The 19,394-nt window shown below is 42.1% G+C and overlaps 1 protein-coding gene across 1 annotated transcript in view; it reads left to right on the top strand.

The window, feature by feature from the left end:
• Window positions 1–17,410, top strand: part of SNTB1 (syntrophin beta 1) — a 111,906-nt gene extending 94,496 nt beyond the window's left edge. The window contains exons 4-7 of the mRNA XM_064395753.1: window positions 2,803–2,942; window positions 9,530–9,726; window positions 11,248–11,438; window positions 13,975–17,410. Of these exons, the coding sequence (XP_064251823.1) occupies window positions 2,803–2,942; window positions 9,530–9,726; window positions 11,248–11,438; window positions 13,975–14,067 (621 nt within the window). The 3' untranslated portion in view covers window positions 14,068–17,410. The remainder of the gene's footprint in view (window positions 1–2,802; window positions 2,943–9,529; window positions 9,727–11,247; window positions 11,439–13,974) is intronic.
• The last annotated feature ends 1,984 nt before the right edge of the window (window positions 17,411–19,394 follow it).

Raw genomic sequence — 19,394 nt, 5'->3', positions numbered from 1 at the left:
CATGAATGTGCCCTGTAGGCTAATGGTATCTTTTCAGCCTCTCTTCCTCCTTTGTAAAATTCTCTTATTACCATTTACAGGACAGCATGTTCTCTTTGACACCTTCCAGAAGTGCCAACTGCCTGTTGAACAGCATGGCATCAGCTGTTACAGCCTGATCCATACCCTACAAAATCAGGAACAGTGATGCAATTCAAGGTTTTTAAGGAAAGGCAGTATCTTTCATTAGATCAGCTGTTACACTTGGCAAAAAACAGGCAGGCTTTCAGGCACACAAATCCTTCTTCAGGTCTGAAATAGCAGCAGTGTTGCTTACACCAGCATTCCTCATCAGTGAGGCAGCTATGGTCCCAGTAAGGTTTAAAAACTGTGTTTAAAAGTGTGTGCACTGCATGGTCCTGCTCACTGGGGAGGGCTTCAGAGCAGAACACAGGCAGACATCATTCACCTCCTCACCTCTTCCCAGTACACACCTACAAACCAGGGATGCATCCTACAAGGAGAGGTAGTGTAAGGTCACTTGTTCTTGAGAAAAGTCTTCACTACCTTATGACCATACCTTATGACACCTTCTCCACAGTCACCCTGCTGTTGGGAAGGACTGAGGCAAAGCTGTGGGCTTCACAGTGCAGGTCATGAGCTTCAGGACTCATGCTGGAGGTTCTGTCCCCGAATATTTCCAGCTGTCCAGCAGAGATTTGTGGGACCAGCTGGCAAAATCAGTTTTATTCTCTTTCTTGTAATTCCTTTACAGGGAACAGTGTTTCCCAAAGTTTCTGAAGTCACTGTTGACTGACCAGCCACCTGAAAGCAAAACATGTGATTGAAAATGCTACACAGGCAGGATGGTTCTGCAGAAAAGCTGTGAACAGCTTCCCATAGTCTTTAGATTGCTTGTGGTCACAGATATTTCATATTTATCTTCCTTTTTCTTTTCTGGAAATCTTCAAAAGTATGTACTAAAGTCTTTCTAGTTAAAGAACACAGGTGTGGGGGTCCAGAATTAAATGTTAACATTAACACTAACATTTACTGAATGTTAACATTACCTGTGACACTCATTTCTGTACTGCCACGCTAGGAACTGGGGTGTGAACTGTAGTCAATAGCTGTGGTATTAAGAAGCTGAGGCTGCTTTTTGCTCATGTGAATATTTTCATGGTACATGGACTGTGAGAACTCTGGATTTTGCACTCTTTCCTGAGTGTAGTAATGGGTGTGTTAATTCTGTGGCTTCTCTATTCAGCCCTATTCAAAAATGAACGATTGCGTTTCAAGAAACTGTCGCCACAAGAAAATTTTAAATAAGTATTAATGCTTCTGTAGAAATTGAAAGGATGAACTGTTTATGACTTCAAGAGACATGAAAAACCAATAAACAAGTAATGCTGTAAACAGGAATATGATTATTGGAAAAGCTTAGTTCAGAGGGAGAAATACATCTTAAAAATGTTAGTTTAAGATCTGGTTTTGGACATTGTGTTCTGATGTAAAGGTGTGTTACATTGCTCTTGAAAGCCCTTAAAAGTTTAGAAATTTGTGGGAGCCTATCTTTGTATAAAATACAAGTGTTTCAAATGTGGTTCTGAATTATCATACCTGAGTGTGTCTTTCCCAGCCTGGCCAAACTTTGATCCCTTTTGTATGTTTCTCCACCCAACAATGTGCCCAGTGACACATGCCCATGGCAAGTAGCTGGCATCAACCACAGAACAGCACAGACAGCTGCTTCTTTATCCCAGAAGAGGTTTTAGTGGAGGAGTCATAAAGACAAGCAGATTCTCTGGTGAATTTCAGAATTTGTTTCAGTCCTTTTAGTACCCAGCCAAGATGTTTGTGTTTGAAAGCATGGCTGTGAGTATTACTGTGGACCAGTGTTTCTTTTTCTTTATGTGCACCAAAAGGAAAATGATTAGTTCGTCCATGAAAGAGCTTCATTCTTACTTGAAATAAAAGTCCTTTCATATTCCCAACTATTTTAAGACTTCTATGCTGCCAGAGTAGAAGAAGTAAAAACCAGGATTCATACTTGGTTTCCATAACAATAATTGTTTTGCCGTGTGAACATCATACATCTAACCTGCAAAATAACTCCACATCTGGATTCTGCAGCCAGTAAAAGGCTCTGATGCTCTGGTCTTTGGACATCTTTGACAGAAAGGCTTGAAATGTGAAGGCAGACCCATTACCAAGTCAGTGCTTGAGACGAACCCCACATTTAGGTTGGATCTCTTTATAAAGGCATTTATAAAACTGGAAGAATAGTATGAAGGAAGGAGAAGCAAAAAAAAAAAAAAAAAAAAAAGTGAACTGCTGAGGAAAAAAAGCGTCTACTCCGAAACGACTCATTTTTTCTATCTGTCACTCTTCTTTAATAGTGATGATGTTGCAGCTTTTTTAAACAGAAACAGCAGCAGCAGTGTCCAGGACTCAGGTTAATGTGCCAGCTACACATGAATGGTGCACATTGTAAATATACATTTAAGGTCTTTCCATGCATACCACAGCTAACTCACAGCCAGCTCCACCTCAGTGTTCTTCCAATACTGCATTTATGGAGTAGCCTGTAGTAAAGGAAGGCTGGAAATAGCAGTGCTAATGGTAGCAGCAGATGACTTTGCATGTTATTCCATGTCTGCTGCATCTGATTATAAATTCAGGTGGAAGATGTCAAAAAGCCAGAGAAGTAAATGTCTCTTGTGTTCATTTTCTCACCCAGAACTCGACGTGTTTGTCTCATCTAGCTTTGCATTCTGGTAGCTTTGTCTCTTGTTGTTTCACTGGGAATTTGCTCTTTTCCAGGTGCCAGGAGACAACGAGAAGCATTGGAAGCCAGTGTTAGTGGTTTTGACAGAGAAGGATCTCTTAATATATGAGAGCATGCCACGGATAAAGGAAGCCTGGTTCAGCCCTGTGCACACCTACCCCCTGCTCGCCACCAGGTACCTTTGCTTTTCAATCACGACAGCTCTCAGGAGCAGTGGGAATTACTGAGTCAGCCAGGAGCAGGTGTAGCTGATACACAGCTGTAGTCACACTTGAAATGTTGTGGTTGGAGAAGCAGGTTCTTCTTCAGTGGGCTGATGTGCTGAGCTTAACTCCTCTCTTCTCCATTTCAAGTTCTGGCTGAAGCTGACAACCAGAAACTCACTGGGATTTTGGATGTGGCAGCCTAGCTTGGATACAGAGGCAGGAGTGATGAAAAAGCTGAGAGCTCAGACTCCTGAGATTACTATCTCAATGTGCAAACCTGTGGGCTAGGCAGAAACACCCTGACTTCCAGCTGCTCCTCCAGGCTGAAAAAAATGAACTTGTTGCCCTGAGTTGAACATTCTGGTGTGACAGTTCTGCACCTTTTGGAGGGTTCCAATGTGATGGAGACACTTTCAGCACAGCTTCTGTTAGTGCTCTAGCAAATTAATTCCTGGCTTTTTTTAGCTTAAAATGGTAAGCTTGGAATTCTAATTCTTGAATCTAGGTTAGCAATAAGCATTTGCATTATTTTGAAGGTGTCCACTAACACTAATTCAAAGAGAGCTTTTCCATGGTTGCCTTTATGCCGTGGAAACTGTCTGTGCTTCTTGATGTGAATCTTAATCATGTTTCTCTGCCAGTATGGTCAAAGGGCTTGAGAAAGATCTGTTGTTCCTTGTTTCAGCCTTGCTACAGGCCTCTATTATACCATTTTCAATGAGTTCTCATTCAGAAGGGCTGGTTGCCCTGGCCAGAAGCAGTGGGGCTCTTACTGCACTCTCATTAGTTAATTTTTGTTCTCTGTGTCTCCCCAAATGAACTGACGCTTCGCTGCTAAGTCATTATGTTAAGAAAATAAAAATTGAACCCACTAATTTACATTGATGGTGTGTTCCATCAGTGGGAAGGCACCTTCTGACTCCCCCTTTGTTACTCTAACATGGGTGAGAGACACCAGCTTTGCAGCTTGCAGCCTGCTGCATGGGGTGGTGCTGGATGCAATTGACAATTCTAGGTGACAAGTCCCAGTGAAAGGTGGGTAAAGTATTGCAGCCTGTGTCCAGTTGTGTTAGAGTTTAGAGTTTGAGAAGCAATAGCACCCCAGCAGAAGGTGATGCATTTCCTCCCTTTTTTCAGGGTTTCATTTTTGCATGAGCTCAAATCCTCCCTAAAGTGACTGGGTGTCTTGTAGTGCACCCTGCTCCTTCCTGGCCACACGCTGTCATGTGTAAAGACAACCCCTTGCTGAGTGTCACTAGCTCCTATCATCAGTGAGACCAATTTACTGCATCAAATAATGAAATCCACATCTTGGGCCCTATTACTCAGTTATTTTTTCTCAAGAGGCCACATTGGATAGCAGACAGCCTTGCCTTGGGTGGGGATGGTCCTGAAAAATACCTGATGGGGTATTTTCCTGAAAAACATTGGCCTTCATGCTGGAGGGGAATGAGAAGTTGCACAGTACATGGGTCAGGCTGCTGAAGGATTTCAGACTGGGAAGAAAGCAAGCCAGGATGGTCTGTAAGAAAGCCAGGGTGCAGTTCAGAAAGGACAGGTGCCAAGTTCAGTGCTGGGGAATAATCACCTCTGCTGTTTTGGGGTGGAGTATGAGCAACAAAGTAGTTGCTCTGCCAGGAAGCACCCAAGCACTGTGATAAAGTTGCTTCAGTCTAAGGTGTTGTAATCTTGAGAGGGGAACATGAAGACAATAATCTCGGGTTATAGCAGAAGTGTTGCATTTTGGGCAGATGTAGTAATCATATCTAACTACAGAGAGGGAGTAAAGCCTCGGGTGATACTCCGTGTTCATGAGAGGCATTGCACTTCCAAAAAGATGCCAGTAAACTGTGGAAGGTCTAGAAGAAAGCAATGCAAATATATAACACAGAAACACTATCAGGAGGGGAATACTTAAGAAACCTTAGTAGTTTAACCTAGAGAATTCCATGGAAAACATGTCAATAGTTTTCAGATATGAAGATAAGACACAAGGAGGACAGGGTATCTTTTCCAGATCCCTCCTGAGCACAACAGGACATAGTTGACTGCACCTGTGGCAGGGAATTGGTGAGGTACTGGTTTAGATTCCCTGGGAAAGGTGTGTGATCCTCATCACAGGGACATGAGGGATGGGTGACACACAGCACAGTTAGCCCTGCTCTGTGAAGGGAGATGTGCTGGGTGACCTCCTGACAACCACTCCAGCCCTATTTATGTGATTTCTTACTACTGTCACTGTGTAACACCCAGATAAAAAGACAGCAGCTATACAGAATTTGGAGTTCAGGATGGAGTCACAATGTGATAAATACACATATACATATTCCATAAATGGACAGGTTCCCTAAATCATTACACCTCCTCTTTTGGATGATTTTGATTAAAACTCTGCAGGGTTCTGCTTTTATGATCTGCCTCACTGAGTACAGTTATAACAAAAAAGTAGAGCAGGTTTTCTCTTGGTATTGACTGCTGTGTTCATTCTTGGTCAGTGATTCCCCTCCTCGTGATGAGTTTTTTAATCCCCTCTGTGCATTGATCAGTGCAATTTAGAACTTTTCACCTGGAAAGTTTGCAGAGCACATGTTGTAATCTTAGTTGCTCCCATCTTTCAGATTTTTATGAGTCCTTGGGAAAACATTTTTGCTTAGCTAATGCATATTTGAAAAGCTGCTGAAACTGGAAAACTTCAGTGCCACATACTGTACAGAGTCATGCTTAATCTACCCAAGACATAATGAGCAGAGAAAATTGGAAAATGGTAGAAGGATTACAATCTTCTCACAGTCCTTTAACAACAACATTTCTACATGCCCTTCTTGTTTGCTGATAAGTTTGCCTACAACCTATTGATGCCATTAAGACCTAAAAATATTTTCCAGTCAGTCTTTTCTAACTTTGCATAGAATATAAATAATAGCTCAAATAAAAATTGAGATCAGATTTAAGTTGTTCCTTTAAATCTCTGCATGGGGAGGCACAGCAGCTGGCGCACAGCCCTGACTCCAAGGACCTTTTTGTCATAATCTCTGTTTCAGTGTTTCCTTATGCCTGAATAACAGTGCCTCCCTCTAGCATGGGAATGGTGCTTAAGTAATTACATCTTATATGTTTGCAATCAAATTCCATTATCTATCATAGCCAGATATGAAAGGAAAGGGGAAAAAAAAAAAGCAGCCCATGTTGGGCTTTGATTAAAGATCAGGTAAGAAGCTTTTGTGTACAGCTGAGGTCTGTAACCAGAAAGTATTAAAGCAGTTTGATAGCTAATGGCATAGAAGAAATGGGGAAGGAGTTTGGGCACTGATTAGTCATCTGGGCAGGTGGGCAGCGGGACAGGCAGAGAGCACTGGGTGCCCTGAGAGCCCCGAGAAGGGGTACGGGGAGCCAGGCAAGTTCTCTGCCTGTCTTCCCAAGGCAGTGAGGCGGGCTGTGGGTGCCTCCGTGCAGATGAATTGAGACAATGTGCGCAGGTTTCCAAGGAGCGCAGCCATTCCAGGGCAGGTTTCAATTGCTAAGCCAGGGTGCACAGCAAAGGTCAGATGGCAGTGGTGTTCTCACCACAGTGCTGATGCACTTGTACGTGGTCTCTTCTGAGCTAAATCTCAAGTGGGCAGCTGAACGCTGCCTTTGAAACCAGTGCTGGTTTCACGGTCCTTTCTGCAGAGACCATTAGATCTGGCTGCTGCAGTAAATTGTTGAAACTTTTCCCATAGCATGAGGATGAGATGCAGCTCCCAGAGCTTCTCACCCTGCACCAGCACTCCACGTTAGAACACATCCATCTTGCTATCACAAGTTTGCAAAGCATAAGGCCCCCGAAATAAGAGACAAGGGAGAAATGAGAGACGATCAGGAGTGTTTCCCTGGCTCCGGGAGCGCGCCCGGGGCTCCTTTCCAGCCGCCGCGCTCCGTGAGGGCCGGGCCGTGCCCGGCCTTCTCCTGCCCTCTCGCGGCGCCGCCTCGGCCGGGAGGAGCCTTCGGCCTCGGGGCTCGCTTCCCGGCCTCGGGTGCTCGCAGATTTGCTTAGAAACCTCCACAGAGCCCAGGAACCATCGAGGGCTTGGGTGAATATTACCAGAGCCGGGCCTGGGGTGCTTCTTCGGCTCTGGGTGCAGCACATACCACACACACACACACACACACACACACACACACACACACACACACACACACACACACACACACAGAGCCTCCCCTGCGGTCACGGTGATGGGAGGCAGGAGAGAGGGGAAGCCTTCTCTGAGGTTTCTAAGGCTATTTTTTGCCTTTTAAGGTATCTCTGTGGTCTTTAGGATAAGGTACCTTCTATGTGAATGAAATGGCCCACATTAATGCTACTTTATTAGAGCATCCTTTGGCCTGTACCTGAATACAGCTGGTACATAAATACTATCAAATGCCCTCCTGCATGTTTGCCTAGTTCAAATGCATGACTTTCCAAAGCATGATCTGGAGTTGCTTGATGGAAAAGCATTTTTAAATAGTGAGACTGGATTTTTAATAATGAGATAATAAGAAAAGGCAGGCAAGAATCAGTGTTCGTGTTGGATGTGTTCACATACTTTAATTTGTAAAGTACATCTTCATTCCATCCATATGCTGAAAAACCTACAATACAGTACTATGGATACATGAAGGTGTGGGGGAGTGGGGGGTGGTGCTGTGTGTTCTGGAAGGAAATCAAACATTGGAACCATCTGTTTGTTATGTATTCAGTAACATAAGCAGTAGAAAATGACTTTTAGTACAGCTGATGAGCACTGCATAAAGGAGATGATCCAGGAAAAAGGTGGAATAGTTTTATTCCTAATGACAAACTTGATGTGATTTTCCAGGCTGCTTTTCCACAGCCCAGTAGCCAAAGGCAGCATGAGAGCCATGCCCATGCCTGTGCCTGGGTGACCGCCCAGGGACAGACAGCAGCAGATGCCACTGGAGATTTCAGTTCCCTGATTCCTGCCTTCATTATCAAGATCTAGCTTCCCTCAGAGTTTGCACCCTCTCACACCAAATTAAAGGGCATTAAAGTTTTTGGGCTGTTTGTTTGCCACTCAGTCCCCAGCTGCAAAATCTGCCTATAGAACAGATAAGAGGCCCTGAGAATCAAAGGTGAGTGGGGCATTAACTCAGCTTTTCCAGAGGGGAAAAAGCCCTTCTTATCCTGCCCAGACACAGGGCAGGGCATCTCTGACCAGGATATTCTGTGTCCTGCTTCCCAGGAGTTCTCGGGAGCATAAAGTCCAAGGGGTATGCTCAAAAATAAAGTTTCCATTAACTTTAGCATGAACAAATCCTGCAAACCTTCTTGTGGTGTATGAAAGAGAGGTGCATCTGTTTGCCTCAATGTGCATCCCAAATGTCAGCATGGACTGTCAGAGAATTGGGGAAAATTTCAGCTGCCCTGTGGCTGCTGTTTCAATAATTGAAATGCTAAAGTTGTGCTTTTTCTTTCCTTTCTGCTTTTTTCTTTTCTGCTAAAACATCCCTGTTTGGTGGCATACCCATACAATGTCAGCTAACAGGTAACTGTGCTTGCTGATGCCAAACAATAATTTGAGGGTAAATTAGTATTCGGTAGATTAGTTTAATCTCATGTTTTCTCCTTTAGCACAAGTGTTCTACTGCCATGCCGCATGCTTTATAGACTACTATGAAGTATATTGTTTGCCTGTAGAAAGAAAAACACAAGGCACAAGGCAGAAATAGGCTTTTCAGACAAATTCCATTTCGTGATTGCCTCTGAGGGTTCGTCTCTGAATCTCAAAGAGTGATGAGCTCCTCTGGATCACTCTTTTCAGATGTATCAGTGTTGTGTCCCTGCGTGATTTCTGTGTTGACTGTCCATACTTTTAGAGGGAGAAAAACAGCATAAAAGGGCAGATTTAAGGAAGAATTAATTTTTATGAGGTATTGATTTTCTCACTCAAAAATATTCCCTGCTATTTTTGTTTGCCCAGATGAACAAACCTTTCCTGGCCACAGGAGATCAGCTGTTGATGCTGGGCAAAAAAATGTTAATTGCAGACAAATGTGAGAGAATTTCAGATTACAAGTAGCTGCAACATTTTGCATTTTACAGGTTCCTTATGGGAAAAGTAAGTACAAGACAGTACTTTGGCATCTACATATTTTACAGAGCTTCATACTTTATTCAACAGCATTTATCATTGAATTTGACAGCAGATGTTTAAGCTGTAGAACAAATGCTGCTTCACTATGGAAGTTGGATTCAGCTGTCTCATCTGAGCCAGCATTTGTATCTGTGGACCAGATTCCATCACCACAGACCAGTCAGGAATTTCTCTCAGTTCCTCATCCAAAGGGATGTGTTGTACAATTCATTAAGCAATTTTGGGATATCCATGTCATTACCTGTGTGTCCAGCTGCTTCTGTGCTCACTGCCTTGGACCTTCACTCTTCTGAGAGAGAATGTAGAGGAGATGTGAGTTCTCGTGCTCCCAACCATGTGTATTAGGAATGTGCAGAGCTGTGCTCAGGTGGGGATTTTGTTGTTAGAATTTCCTGATGTGTTTTCAAATCCAATTGCAGGTTGGTTCATTCTGGCCCAGGAAAAGGCTCACCGAAGTCAGGGGTGGATTTGTCTTTTGCAACCCGTACCGGTACAAGACAAGGGATTGAAACTCATCTGTTCAGGACTGAGACCAGTCGAGACCTCTCATTGTGGACGAGGAGTGTAGTGCAGGGCTGCCACAATTCTGCAGAGCTCATCACAGAAATCACCACATGTGAGTAACACCTGCAGCATTTCCACACCTCCACACCCTTCCCGTGACACTCGTGGCGGTTCAGGTTCCTTCTGCTAGAGGTGATTTGCTTAAAAAATGTGCATGTTTAGGATTCTGCTTGTTTAAAATACTGTCAGGTTCTGAGCCAGTCCCAGCTGCTGTGGTACCTGTGTCCAGTGACACACTCACTGTCATGCTGACTTTTGGGTTTGTTTTCAGCACGTTATTTGAGAAACAAGTCTGTAGTGAGCCATGTAAGCCTGCATGTCACAGAGGAATAATTGTCAGAGGTTTGTCCAGAAAGCCACAAAAAAGAGCATTTTTCTGAGATTCAGGAAACTCCTGTGAGCCTAGCAGGAGTTTCTCCTGCAGAGGGAGGAGGCAGAAGAGGACTGGCACATTCACAAGAATGAATTGGTCCTTTATTGACCCAGCCCTACACAATAGAGGAGAGTAAAAAAACACAAACCAGGCTAATAAACACATTTTGATAGGTAGTAATTTCCTTCCCTGAACCATCAGGGTGTCACTTCTCAGCACTTCTGTACATGCAAAATCAATTGGAATAGAAGTACTTGGCTGCAGATGCTCTGGAGTGATGCCCTGTTTGGCCAGGTAGCTGCAAGCCTGGCTTGGCTCTGGGGTTTGAGGCTGGGCCTTTCTCCTGAGTGCCCCCAGGCGTTGCAGTCCTTCCCCTGCTCATCCTACAATTAGCAGGGCTGTTAATGTTGCATTTTATCTCCACTCATTTGCTGAAAATGTGAGAGCAGGAGCCAAAGCACAAATCCAGCCGTGCCAAAGGGCAGTTCTTTTTTCTCAAAGCTCAGGTAGAGCCACGTGGCTGCTTGTCAGCTGCTGGGCCCCAGCCCCAGCAGGGAGCTCAGGATGCTCTGTGAGGGTCTCTGATGTGCAAACCAGCCAGAGAGCTCAGGGGAAGCAGCTCCAGAACGAGTCCATCTCCTCAGCACCGTGACATAGATGCCATTCTTTCCAAAAGAAGAAGGGCATCAACCCCTTCTTTTATCACAGTGCTTTTATCCCACTGCCAAGGATCCTTCTTGGTAGAATTGCTCCAAGAAGGTGATGGAATAGTGAATTTGGGATGTGAACTCCAAAACTCTTCATTCTTTAATTTGGATCATGGCCTCTGTTTCAGAGCTGAGGGGAAGATGCAGACTTTCTGCTGCAGTAGCTATTATATACAATTATCTGGGCCCTTTTTCAATTACCATGACACTAATGAGGACTCAGGAGTGTCTTCATCTTTGTCAAAATACTTTAGGGAAACCCTTTACAGGTCCTAATTTTCTCATGCATTGTGTGCTGTGTTTATTGATTCTGGCTGTGTCTGTCAGATGCAAGAAGAGCAATTGTGACTTTGTCAAGGTTTGGAAGGAGGAAACACCAGTCTGAGCCTTCTTAAACTTAAGTACACTGGTTTTTGTCAGATGTATGATGGAACATGAAGAGCTGCTTTTAAGAATGTGAGAGACTGAATTTTGTTTTTTTTTTTTTATCCAGCTTGCACATACAAAAGCCAGGAGTGCCGCTTGACCATCCATTATGAACATGGATTCTCTCTTACAACTGAACCACAAGATGGTGCCTTCTCCAAGACAATTGCACAATATCCCTACGAAAAACTGAAAATGTCCTCAGATGATGGGATCAGGATGCTTTATTTAGACTTCGGAGAAAAAGATGGAGAAATTGTAAGTCCTGTGTTTAGCAAAGGGATGCATGTTACCATCCCTTTAGTCCTACAGGCTGTGGGGGTGGAGAAGCACTAATGGAGGTTGGACTAGATGGGCACTGTAGGCCCCTTCTGACTGAAATATTTTATTCCATTCTGTTCCATTCTAACAGTTGGCCAGTGCCAGGTTCCAGTACCAGTATATAGACACTATGTTTTCTAGCACAGCACGATGATCAGGCTTTAGAAGGAGATAAACTAAGAAGATGGTTAAAATTGTAAAACCATACAAAGATTAAAGTTTTGTCATATTTTAGAACAAACCATACCTCTAAATAGACAGATGTTAAAATTTTTGTATGTATCCATTTCACTTTTTTAAATTATTGAGGGTGAAAGAATTTAGGAATGAGACCTTATTAATTCCAGTGTACACATAGGGACTTCATGTTATGACAACAAGCTATGTTTTAGGTGGTTTTGAGCATGTAGTTGCTGAAAAAAAAAAGCTACAGATGTTGTGCAAACTGTCTGCATAGGCCTCTAAGCTGTCACAATGCCTAAAAATAAAGCTCATATTCCAATGAGCAGTTTAAATCCATTAATTATGAATGTAAACATAGTTTTCCCTCACAGATTTTTTCAGCGGTTCCTAAACATGGTGGGTACTTAATTCTAAACATCATCTTTGTTAACGTGTACTCTGCAAACTGCTTATTGTCAGGCTTTGAAGGGAATTTCTTACTAGCTGTCAATAAAGTTGATTCATGACTGCTGGAAAGGTGTTACAAATGAGTGTTTGAGATTGCTTAAAAAATCAACAGCAAGGGTATCAGCAAAAACCAGATTTAATATTTAGCAACAGCATGACAGAGTTTGTTGGCAAGATTCACTTTACTGCCTACAGGACAATTAAGGCACACCAAGGAAACAAAGCAGCAACAAAACCAGGCAATCAAAATTCAGGCAATCAAAATCCAGGCAATCAAAACAGAAATGAACTGAGAACTGTCTATGGGGCTTGTGTGTGTGTTAAGGTGTGCGTAACAAAAGGATAGTGAAGGAAAGGATAAAAAGGAGCATGGTCTAAAAACTTAAGAGCACTCAAACTTTACAGTACTTTAACTTATTATACCTCAAACCTAACAATTTAAATACCTAATTTATATCTATACAACTTAATTTGTATCTAACTTAACAGTTTAACAGAGGAATAGCAGCATTTAACCCAACTTATGAATTCAAAGTTGAACTTAGCAACTCAATAGAACAACGTTCAGCAGCCCTTAACTTAGCTTACAGCTTATGACTTAACCTTACTTACAGGCCTAACCACTGAGATATCTAAGGTTCTTAAACATCTAAGAAAACAGCATGTCTCCCAGATTTGCTAAAGCACATACACAGGTGCATGCACACAGACAGAAAGAGTCAGTGCAAGCAAGTACCTGTGAAAAATTCCCCTCAGAGGTCAGGGAAACACTCACTTTGGATGCTTTTGCATCTCCCAATGGGAAAAGGGTCAGGCCCCAGTGAGTGAGGGTACCAGCCCAGGATTTGTTTGGTGTTCCTCCAAGTACAGCAAACCTGAGTTCGCTGTCTCTGAGAGGCCCCACTCAGAGGGAGGTGCTGGTCACAGCCTGCTGCAGTTCAGGAGAGCTCAAAGGGTCTCATTTTGGACAGCTGTTTATAGGGTCCCTAAAGAGTCAGCTTTAGTCCTAACAGTGTTTCATCCTGGCCACAGTTTGGGTCGGCACTTTCTCTGAAAGTGTGAGAACAGGAATGTTGTGCTGTCCAGGCAAGGATAACAGTTTCCAAAGTTGTTCATAAGGAAAACAAGAACTCCCTAGACAGCAGTATCTCCTGGGAGCAGACAGTGTTTCTGATAAGCTCAAGAAGAGATGAGCCCAGGTGCTGCTTTTCAAGGCCAAGGCCTAATGAGCATTTCTCAGATTGCAGTGCAGCCTGAAAAAGGAGGAAGCAGGGCAGAATGCACCACCACAAAAGATAAACATGGTTTGTTTTGATGTGACCCTGTTATTGGTCCTCTACACACTGACAAGACTCATGCTTAGCAAGTGCGTGGTGAGATCATCTGAACCATGACTATGGAAAACAAAGTCTGAGTTCAGTCTCACTGCTGGCTGGGAGAACAGAGAAGCAGCTGTGCAGCACTGGCTGAAGGTACTTCAGCTGCACCAAGAGCAGATGCACTGGGCATGCCAGGGCAGTCCCACCACCATCCCAGGCAGAAATGGCCAAAAAAGATGGGGTTGAGCCTCTTGAAAACGTGCTTGCAGAAACAAACTAAGTTTTCTGCTGCTCACCCAGGTGATACAAGGCCAGAGGCACCAGGATCTCACCTGTTTCCAAGATGCTTATTAGTTTTAGTAACCTAGATATTTGCAGCTGAATGCAAAGGAAAAACAATATGGTATAGAGTTGTTATTAATAGAAGCCTGTTCAAAATACCAGACAGCAGTTTGAGTACTCAGTAAATGATTTCTTGTTTGAGCTATAATTCTCAGCCTGACTTTTTTTTTCTGTACTTTCAGCAACTGGACCTTCATTCCTGTCCAAAACCAATTGTTTTCATCATTCATTCCTTCCTGTCAGCAAAGATCACGAGACTGGGCTTGGTGGCATAAGTGGGATCCATCTGTTTCTTCAAAGAGAGACGGGGTAACCGCACTAACCTGAAGTACAGTCAACAGCAGCAACCTGTCCTGGCTGGCAGCAGACACCAGCATGGGACTCAGGACTGGGCATTGGTCATTTCTGCAGTCCTCCAAGGCCTAGGTTTCATTTTGACCAGCTAAAAAGATGGCTTGACAAGGAAGATGGGGGATTTCATTGTAAATAATGGGATTTTAAAATCCTATACAAGACCGTAAAAGCGTGTAGTACCATACATGTAAACGTTTCAGAATCATAAATTGTGCCTATTTCAATGTACTTGTCTATATAAAGTAAAGGGCTATGCAGACAAGCACTCGTTGTGATGCAAGCCAAGGTTGGTTGGGGAGAAATCCTCTAAAGATTGTCCCATCACCTGAAAGTAAAATGTTCTTTCAGTTATAATCTGTGCACCTCTTACAGATTTTTCTTTTGGAGCACTGCCAGAACGTGTTGCATGAATACCCAGCAAAGCCTGCAAATACCCACCTTTGAGTTGGACACTCTGAAGCAATCCAGCTGTGGGCAGGTAACAGCTGGAGAGTCTCCCCAGGGGCAGTTTCACATTAAGCAGTAACCACGTGTCACCCACATTCCTAGTGATGGAGCCAAAGCAGGACCAGCCACAGGGATGGTACTGAGAGCCAGCTCTCAGGGGGGCACAGGCAGGAGGGTCCTTTGTTAATGAACACAGGATGCATTTTTATAGTGACTTCCTACAGTATCTTAATGAGTTTCAGCTATCTGGGAGCTCCAGCTGAGGTAAAAGCTACCTGAATCCATTCTGAGGCATGATGATGCTTCTGCCAGTTTATCTCCACGGCAGTTTTCCAGTAGAAAGCCATACTAAGATTCTGTCCTCCTACCCCTACTGAGTCACCCCCTTTGCTCAGACAAGGATGGTTGTGTGGTCTTCAGAAGAACAAACACAGGGAAGGGGGAAGACTTGACTTGATTTTATAAGTTTGTGAAAAATTTATTGAAGCAGCTCCACAACAGTGAGAAACATACACCAGGCCAGGAACATGAGCTGCACTCCTTGACATGGAACTGCTCCTATGGGCATGACTTGGCAAGACCAGGTTTCTTGCTGGGGAAATACAAGATGTTCATCTCCATGCCCACACCTTACTGGTGACTGTTTTGCACCACAGCTTACTGTTGTGACTCAAAACGTGATTCACTGAGTTTCAGCCTTGTCCACAGCTACTTGAGCAACAAAAAGCAGGCAGGAAACTGATTTTCAGCACCAGAGATGACACACACAGCTCTGGTGCTGAAAAATAAGAAGCTGGCATCACACAATCTGGTGGCAATAGGAAGAAGCAAAACAGAGATGCCACTTATGTTGTTCTTCCTTTTTAAAAAGAACAGCTTCAAACAGGTGTGGGTTTTGTCTGTTTTTAGAGTTTTGCCCTAAATTCACACTTTGAAGGACATGAAGCAATATATTCAGTGTTGTGGATGTTCAGTTTTCATATTACAACATTTCTTTTATTCCTGACAAAGCATATAGATTTCAACTTAGCATCAATTGACTGGCAAAGGGGAAAATTAAAAACACATTTTGGTTTCATATTGTTTTTAAGCTAAGTTTGAGTTAAGCATAAGTCATCCTGTCTATTCAAAGCATAAAAACATGGTGATTTCCATAGTTATCTTAATCATCAAAACAAATTAAAATATTGGGATGATGAGCTGAATTCATAAATACAGAAAATAATCACTGAAGAACAGCTCAGTGCCCCATTGGAGGAGCAGCCCCACTCCCAGGACCTCTCACCAGTCAAAGGCAGGGAGAGATCCACCCAGCTCTGCACTTTCATTTTATTGTCATGGTACTTGCACTTAAAAACTAATTCCTCATGTCAATTAACAAGGAGGTAACATGTTACCTAACTTACCAGTAATTTCCAGGTGGACATTTCTCATTTATTGACCACTGCCATTGACACAATTTTCTGTGGCAGTTCCTTGGGACTCCTTGGGCTTGGAAGCTTCTGGGAGAGATCTGAGAAGCTGAGAGCAGTCGGTACGCAGGGGGACAGGACTCTGAGGAGGAGCTCATGTCCCCTTACCAAGGAAACTCTTCTGTCAAGTCTTTAAAAACCAGTTCAGGACATTTTTATTGCTGTTCCAAAGTACAACTTAAAAATTTGGAGATAGGCTCTATAAAAGTGCTGGGGGAGTAGGTTAAATACATATGTAAACTGTACTGCACTATTTCCTTATTCCTTTTAACACTTACAAATCACTGGAATGTTATACCTAACATGTATGTGCATTGTAAATATTACAAATTCCTATATTAGTGCCAACAATTAAATTACACAAAATGTAATCTAAGGTGCTCAGTACTATATGAAGTCTAAGTGAATAACTAAACAGTTTGCAAAGCAAATTCATATTATATATATTTATAGAAAAAAATAATGATGATTACAGATGCTATTTCTTCATTTTCAGATTTTGGACTGATTCATATTTGGATGGGATAGACAAATGAAATATGAACCTACTCCACATTTATAAGAGTATAGTGAATATTTATATTTTAGAGGAAAAGAATATATTTAATAAAGTCATTTATTGGATTTTTGTGATGTGAGCTTACTTTATATCCAGACAAACTATCTAGAAGGCTGTCCTTTGGTTTTGGGCTGGGAGAAATACATTTAAACTTCAGTGCTTCTGTTAAGAATTCTTTTATTGGAGGGAACTGTTAACTGCATTGGTGGTTAACAGTTCAAAATTACTTCAAAACTTAAAAAAAACAAAAACAACTGAAATCCCACAGGTGTGTTTCAGGGCAGGTCATTCAGACATCTCTGCTGAAGTTGCAATGCTTCCTCTGTCATTTATACTGGACTAGGTGGTAACAGAAGACTTACAAAAAAAAATTAAGAAAAAGCAGAAATTTCTGCTCAAGCTTCTGCATTCAAGGACTGAGGCCAACATGTGCCTTTTTTCTCTTATGGATGGTTATGGGGAAACAATTTTTTTTTCTTCTTTGATTTAATTCTTAACTTGGTGGCCCAAACAGAAAAGCTAACTGTGGGAATTTAAGCCTTTTCCTTCAGTCTGACCCAAGTTATGACCGAACAGCCTCATGGAAAGCCTAAAAAGGGATATCCCAGAGTTTCACTCTTTTCACAAAATAGTTATTATAAATGGAATGGTCTTATCAGAAAGTGTGTATAGCAGCTTCACCATGAGAAAGATTGGGATACATATTGAAGCAAAAATGTTATTGGAAAAATGTGATGTAAAGTGTTTGTTAAAAAAAATAAAGCTGATCTGATTGTGTTCAGGGAATCATACTGGTGTTTCTAAATGGAACCAGCACCTCTCTTAAGGTACTTTAGAAATCAGAACAAGACTCTTGACATGCTACTAAGCAAATCACCACCACAAACACCATTAGAATTGATCCTTTGCAAATAACAAAACAAGTATTTTCTTTCTGCAGAATGTTAGAATCTCTTCCTCCCACAGGTCACAGCAGCACGCTCCATCCAGCTCTTTGCATTGGGAAGCTCAGCTGATTTGAAGGGGAGATTGATCTGATTTCCACCTGAGAGCATTCAGTGTCCTTACCCGTGCTTAAAGTTAATTCGAGCTTTGGTTTCAGTGGAAGCAGAATTAGAGTCTAAAGAAATTATGTGCTCCAGATCATTACACTACCATTGATTTCTAAATTTATGTTATTTTCCATAATTTCAAACAGGCAGATTGATAACTAGCTGTCTGCTGAATCTATTTACTATACAGAGAGACCATTAATACAGTATATTTATATATATACATATATATATTTATATATATAGACACACTGTGTATATTATGGACACTTGAATTCAGTGGTGACTTCAATTTTAAAGAGCAGATATTAATAATATGCTTGCAAAATTTTGAGAAACAGCCTGCTTGCTTAAAGTGAACCCCCAGACTAACCAGGGCAATTTTTTTGATTTAAAAGAATGAGGGGAAAAACATTTTAAATATTTAACAGAGATGATAACCTCCCGTTGAACATAATCACCTGCTTTTCCCACATGGGATTAGCTATTCATTTTTTATTCCTTCATCAGAATTTCCATACATATGTAAATAATTAGGGACATTAGGAAACAAATTTAGAAAACAAGTTCCAAGGGAGAACTGTGAATTGGAACAAAGAAGTTTGTGGATTTGGAGAAGCATTAGTACCCAAGCTAAGGTCTGTGGTAGCCCAGTGATACTCACCATGTAATTTCTGTAATATTACAGGCAATCATATCACCAAGCAATTGCAATCCCATCAGTGCTGTCTTACCCCAGTCCTGGGGGGAACATAAGCACATAATGTGGATGGAGAACGTGCTTCTACATATAATACATAATGGTTTTATGCTGTGTTATGTTATGTGCTTATTATATAGGATGGATGGATTATGGGTAAACCAGAAATGTGCACTGGTGAATAGGATTTATATCCTGATTTGCAGAAACATGAAAGCAAGCACCCAAAATACACGTAAGGCAGACTGGATTTGGGGTTCAGCAGCCACAAACAAGAAATAATTTGAAGTTCAGAGGCAAAGGGTGATCTACATTCTGCATCACTTAAGTTACAGGGTATCAGCCAAGCTGCAGGACCTCTCAGTGCGGGGTTTTGGAACTACAACAGATGTAAAATAATTTGGTTTAGTGCTCTTACAGTGGGCCAGATCAAATTATTGTGCCTACTTTTTTGTAGGTTAAGAGCATGACAGGGACAGTTATCACAGCTCAAATGGGGCACAGTGTTATTAAGCCACAATAATAAACCAGCTACCACTTGTCCTAAAAAGCCACCAACACAAAGAGCAAATGAGACATGGGTAGCAGTGTATTAGTTCTGCACTGGGAATTGTGCAGAAAACCACTACATCAAAATTCTTATGCTTCCCTAACTGCTTTCCTGCTGATTATTTCAGGCCAGTCTTTCAGTCTACAGAATTAATTTAACCAATTACCATTGGGTTCTACTTGAAGTACAAGAAAAGCAGTTCAAAGTATTAATTACTTTCCTGAAGGTATTTTCTTTGCTCATGGCAGCTAGCCTCAAGGATTTATGAGATGTAGAGCTTCTGTACTTTTACTTATCAACTTATGTATTATTATTAACTACAAAGTTTTTCTAATTACAAATATATAAACTTCCCAAAATTAAGTAGAAAATACAACTTTCAGTGGCTTGCTTAGTATTCAGACAGAAGTATCAGCATTCACACTGAAGAGATAAGGCTACAGCTTACAGCTTTTCTCTCTGGAAGTA

The sequence above is a fragment of the Passer domesticus genome, chromosome 1 (assembly GCF_036417665.1).
Source record: "Passer domesticus isolate bPasDom1 chromosome 1, bPasDom1.hap1, whole genome shotgun sequence".
In the NCBI taxonomy this organism is placed as follows: domain Eukaryota; kingdom Metazoa; phylum Chordata; class Aves; order Passeriformes; family Passeridae; genus Passer; species Passer domesticus.
This window is presented reverse-complemented; position numbering and strand designations above follow the sequence as displayed.